General features: G+C 32.5%; 1 protein-coding gene across 1 annotated transcript in view; it reads left to right on the top strand.

The window, feature by feature from the left end:
* The first annotated feature begins 414 nt into the window (after positions 1-414).
* Positions 415-6,337, top strand: part of LOC117115167 (ficolin-2-like) — a 19,357-nt gene continuing 13,434 nt past the window's right edge. The window contains exons 1-2 of the mRNA XM_033258875.1: positions 415-745; positions 4,408-4,667. Of these exons, the coding sequence (XP_033114766.1) occupies positions 685-745; positions 4,408-4,667 (321 nt within the window). The 5' untranslated portion in view covers positions 415-684. The remainder of the gene's footprint in view (positions 746-4,407; positions 4,668-6,337) is intronic.

Raw genomic sequence — 6,337 nt, 5'->3', positions numbered from 1 at the left:
CTTTTAGCTGTATTATTGTTTGCATTTGCATGGTTATACTAATGGTTATACCCATTTGAAATTTATTAGGACTTATTGTTTATGTCTGGATTCTCCCATTTATATATACAATAGGTATTTAGATTTATAAGCTGAAGGTGACCAGAGGAGTGGTCGAACATAATCTTTGAAAATACATAAGTGTCGTTTTAACGCCTATTATATAATTTCAAGAACACACTTCATTTTATTATTAATATATTATTAAAGCGCATATTAACAATGATGATTCGATTTTTAATTCAATGCTTAATAAAAAAAAATTGTCATTGGTACACACGGGATAATAGCATCATTACAGATATAATTAGTTATTAATATTTACTAAAATGGATTATCTGAAGATAAACGCAGTGCGCAATGATATTCCTTGAGTAATCATTTCCAATTAGGCCCTATGTACTTAAAGAGTACGTATTAGGAATAGTTGGCGACAATCATAATAGGAATAGCGCTATTGTCATGCTCTTGCCATCAGTTTGTGATTAAACTATTACGTATTCATACACACGATTGCGGTGGACAGGTCTGCATTAATTTTGCACAACCGCACATGGTTTTTACCTTCACCACAGATAAGATTCTATTGACGTGGTATTTTTTTTAAACACTGGGCTAACGTAGAAACCAAGTTTGTCATTTAGTATGAAGGCAGTTATTCTTCTGAGCCTCACGTTGCTATACGTGATGTACTCACGAGCTTCTGGTAAGAAAAGAGCTATTTATTTACTTGTTTTTATAATCAACTTCATTCTAACAATGCGCCCCGCACTCTTTCACAAAAATGCGTGCCGGCCCCTGATTATTAGTGCACTAGTAGTTATATCTTTATCATCTAATAGATCTGTCCATTTGGTATACCTCATGGTCTCATTGCATTTAATAAGCCAATAATGGACTAAATTATCAGAACTGCTTAAGGTAATCGGGACTTACCAAAAGCAAACAATATGAAACTTAATGTTATTAGGCCTAAATATTATTCAAGGAAGAGTACATCTCATCTAGAGCGTGAAACAATTGCCAGTTAGTTTGAATGATCATGTTAAGTTAAATCATTTCCTATGGTCTTTTATGCAATATTTTAACATGTAAAAAAGTCATTGCAATACATAAAAGGGTGTCCAAGTGGACAGATAGGTTTCCTATAGATTAAGTAGTAGTAGAATACGATGTACAGGTCCGGAACTAGCTTGACAAACGTCGAGGATCAATTTAGAAACTAAGCGGAACTCACGTTGAGCATGGGTGTAGGGGTCACGGTAAAAATGCGTTTATAGATTTCAACGAGAAGAAACTAATAGTTGTTAGGAAAGGTTATTTCTGCCTCATAAATTTTCAATTGGGAAAATTGTAGGAAAATTTGACTGCATAAATCATGGCTCTCTACCGGGCTCTCTACACATGGAAATGAAACAGAAACTAGAAAATAGGGCCTAGGCATATTTCTTTAAAAACCGACACATTCACCGCTTTCCATCTTTATCAAATTTCGCTTATAATCTATATTATGGCTAGAAAACCTGGACTCAGAAATACAAAAAATATTGTTTCCAGGACTTTACTATGGATTAGGCTGCTTCAGTAAAAGATTAATAAATTGCTAAGTGTTAGTTCGTCGCCCAATATGAATTAAAGGGCCCCGATGGTAGGCCTACTTTCTCAGAACCTATTTACGTGTCTGCGGAAGGTGATCGAGGATAGTTCTAGGATGGTTAAGATTAGGAATTAATTATGTATTGTACCATAGCGGATACTTATTCTGTATGGTCACATGGAGGATATTTTATTCTGTATGGTCACATGTGTCCCGGTTAGCCAGGCAAAATGCAAGGCGTTAATAACCGGAAGCTCCGGGTTTACACTCGAAATGAATCACCTCGCCATCAGAACCCACATACAATTAAAGAAGCGACACAAACACATAATCTGGTACAACCCTCTATTTACCAAGAACATAGGCACGGTGATCGATAATATTTTTAAACATTATCCATAAGCGCTTTCCCATAGAAATTCCACTCAAATAATAATGAACACACTGTAAGAGTCAGCTACAGCCAGTTGTGTATGGATGGTATCGTATGGATAATATGGAAACAATTCACAAAATTGAAGATACTAAGTGCTAACAACAAGATCTGTAATTATAACCCTAGTCAAATATCTGAATTATTATAGCTCTCATTTACCGTCTAATTGCTAACGACGCGTTTTCTTTTGAGTGACAGAGATATTGCTAGGTTTTAATTATAGGTAATAATCCATTAATACCTATTAAATTATGTAGCCAAGGATTTCTGCGAATTATTTAGGCCATAATTCACCGTCTGATAATGTGGCAAATGACGCGCTTTCTGGTATCATATAATATCGAATGATATCACAAATGAATCATTTTTTTAGCTATTGATTACATTTTCAACAGATTGTAGGCCTACCCAGGGAAGCAGAAAAGATCTTAAGAAGCTATTTAGGCTTTTTTGTAATTCTAAAACACAATTTCTTTTGATAAGGAATTTTGATACATTAATACCTTTAATTAACCTAAGTGGAGTAGTTCAGCGAGTTATTAAACACTAATTTACCGTCTGATGTTTTCATTTGTTAAATAAATAAATAAATAAATAACTCAATTACATTCATGGTATGATGTCGAAACCTATTCACTCTCACCCCATTAAAATTTAATCAGCTAATTTTGATTACATTTTGAAAAAAATATAATTGTAAATTTACCAGGGACGATCTTAAGACGATATTTATGTGCGGTACTTCTAAAACATTCTTTTTGATAACGAATTTTAATATACTGTACATTAATACCCCTCCTAGCCAATTACTAAGCCCTAATTTAACGTCGGATTGTATTATAATTACAACATTTTCTTTTGTTAAAGAAATTAAAAGATCGATACCTTGATAATCTTCATAGTATTATATGATGTCGAAAGCATCACTAACATCCAATTCAACGAATCAATCTAATTAGCTAATATTGATTACATTTTGAAAAGTAATACTGATTGTAAATTACCCATCGAAGACCTTTAGAAACTTTTATGTGTTGTACTTCTAAAAACACATTTTTTTTTGTTAACGAATTTTATTATAATAATAATAATAATAATAATAATAATAATAATAATAATAATAATAATAATTAAATTATAGGCCTAATGATACTAATAATAATAATGTTAGATTTATATGGAGCTTCATGCCAACAAGTCCGCTAAGCGCTGCATACTGATGTACCTGTCCTTTTTTACCGACGTTATGTTGACAGTGTTTTTACCTATTTAATTTCGAACATGATGCTAAGCATATTTTTCCGATTTTTTAAATACACAACACACACCAATTAGATTTACCATGGGAAAGCAATACAAAAAATTACCCTTCCTTGACATTATTTTTGTAATAAACTCACTAATAACCTCAGTCTATCATAAAAATATATACAGTATACCAATTTGCAAACGAAATTTCATGGACTTACGTCAAACAATATAAAATTGGACTTTACGTACCATGACTGATGTAAAATTTAATAATACTTGGGTAGAATTTCATCACGATGTAAGAAAATTTACTCCCCTGTAATCCCGAGACACTCTAATTTGAGACTACTTTATTCAAAGTACCAACGACAATCTTCCACCTTTTAACCAAAATTTAACCCTTTAATTGTAGAGACACCCCAATTTGTTAGGTTCCAAATGTGGTCTAGATTTAGAGGGTTAAATAAATAATAAAATTATACATAATTATCTGTAAAAAAAAACTATCGCCCACTTATTTCGATCCTCCTAAAGCTCAAACTTCTTAATTCAAGTTACCCTTTATTATACACCATCCAACTATTTTCAACGAAAATCAACTTTAACAGCCATAAAGTATTGCGTTGATATTATGTCAAACATAACTTTTAAATTTTATAAGTAATGTAATTTTATTATTGTAAAAGAGTATGTACCACCAGCATCACCACTTGGTACGGTCTTGTGTAGGTCTTTCTGCTGGTCTGATGGAAACATCGGTCTTTGGGAATCTTGTCGACTCCACGTTTGCTGAAACAACCACCATTTTTTGTTAAGTGATTCAGAGTATGGCTGTCTCGACATAAATATTTCTATCCGTTCTTGCTAAATGACGGAACCAGAGTAGTCATCTATCCTTTTTTTGTATCTTTTGCACTATGTTGTTTCTCTTAACCTAATCTTTTTTTTCTTACTTTCAGTGTTGTGTAATTTATTCCCGAAGTGTTTTTCGAAGACGTTACATTTCAAAATTAGTTTATTTTTTTATATTCTTAACTTCTCTAACAATATTTAAATATTTTTTTTTGTCGGTCGTTCTCGGTAGTTAATGTGAACTCTCGTGCTACAATGCTGACAATGTCACAAGTTAGCGGCAATCGTCTTCTTTGGCGTCACCCTATCCAGCGATCCTTGGTGAGGTCATTAGCCGAATGTGTTCAGATCTGCTCATCTGACATCTCTAAGTGTAAGTCGATCGCGTATTATAAAGACATCGGATCTTGTGTACTTTACGGTGTTCTACCGGGCTACAAAATCAAAGAAATGGCATTTCCTTCATCTACAAAGCTGTATGATGTTGTTATTGTAAGTAACTTAACATTTTTTTAAATCCAATATTTTGGAGCATTGCTAATAAATTAACAAACTCAATCAATTGATAAATCGATGAATGAATTAATGAATGAATCAGTCAATCAATCAATCAATCAAACAATTAATAAAACATCAATCAATTTTAGTACAATTTATATTTTTTATATCTTGTATGTCTTATTGTACAGTATTTATTATGTAACTAGAACAAAAATGTTGTATGTATCTTGTTATACGTTACAACAATAAAGTACTCAGTCAACTAAATCATCAATCAATTAGTCAGTTGCTCAATTGATACATCAATCAATCAATCAAACAGACCAGCTAACCAACCAACCAATGAAGACAGTCAGGCAAGGTAGACAGAGAACACTTTATCACTAAGTTTGTAAAGTAATAATAAATATTCATATCCCGTATATAATTATTAGAAGTCTAAAAGACGCATTAAGAAGGAACAGAAGGTGCGCCGGAAATATTTATTTTTTAAAATAATTATTTAAACAATATTTAAAGAGGATCAGCTGATGTTTCGGGAACTCTAACATAATAAAGTGCATGACAATTCAATACAATAGGTCTATAATTCATATTAAATGTTCAGTTTTTTTAGTTAATTAGAGTTGATTAAAGGAATTCCTTAATTATTCATATTGAATTTGAAGTAACTTTCTTCGGGTTCTAATCAGCCTTTTTCCATAAATGGTTTTTTTTTTCAGTTACCACTTGTCAACAAATGACCATTGGGCGAGTGTATGTCCCCTCTGTCCGCAGGCACGCATCGTAGTGCTACGCCAACTAATAATATTACGTTATAAGAACGTTATAATAACGTTACAGTTTGGTGATAAAAACTTTATATTGTAGAGCCATTTGTACATACTTATATCCTAATTTCACGTTACAACGGTCGAACGTTCTTACAACATTTTGTGAACGTTATTTTGTGACATACGTACCTAACCACAGCGTTCGTGAACGTTATAAGAGCGTTTTGCGTTTGCTGGGCGTGTAACACAGCCTAGAATTCATCTCGGTACTGTACAAGTTGTCTTCACCTTTTGCACATGAACTGAAAAAAGATCAAGTCGTGCACTAATTTAGTATCTAAAAAGTGTCACTATTACATGCGTGTGGTACGAAATTAAATAGTAACAAAATGTTTAATCAAAACTACTGTTGTAGATTTTCAATTTTAGCCATTTTGGTTCACACGTAAGTACTCGGCTGATAATATTTGCGATTGGTTCCATTGTTATATTTTTAGTACATATATATGATATATATATAGGCCTATATAAATTATATATAAATTATATATGTATATATATACATATATATATATATATAAATTTTAAAAGGCAAATGGAAAAAACCCATAAAACAGCAAACGGCCACATAATGCAAAACTATTTAAAATTAAAACGGAACAGTAGAGAAAATCCGATCAGAATGACAAAATAAACTAAGCATCCACTGGTCCCACGACCACTAATGATTACAGAGCCAAACCAAGGCAATATATATACAAAGCCCAGGTGTGTATGCAAATAGTGGAATACAAGCTATGTGGCTCGGTTCCAGTAGATACAGAGAATATTTTGTCATTCTTAACGCGTCCTACGAAATTCTTACGAGACAGCACTAGTCCGTGAATT

The sequence above is a fragment of the Anneissia japonica genome, unplaced genomic scaffold (assembly GCF_011630105.1).
Source record: "Anneissia japonica isolate Jap-2015-1 unplaced genomic scaffold, ASM1163010v1 scaffold6997_len847652_cov182, whole genome shotgun sequence".
Taxonomy (NCBI): Eukaryota; Metazoa; Echinodermata; class Crinoidea; order Comatulida; family Comatulidae; genus Anneissia; species Anneissia japonica.
This window is presented reverse-complemented; position numbering and strand designations above follow the sequence as displayed.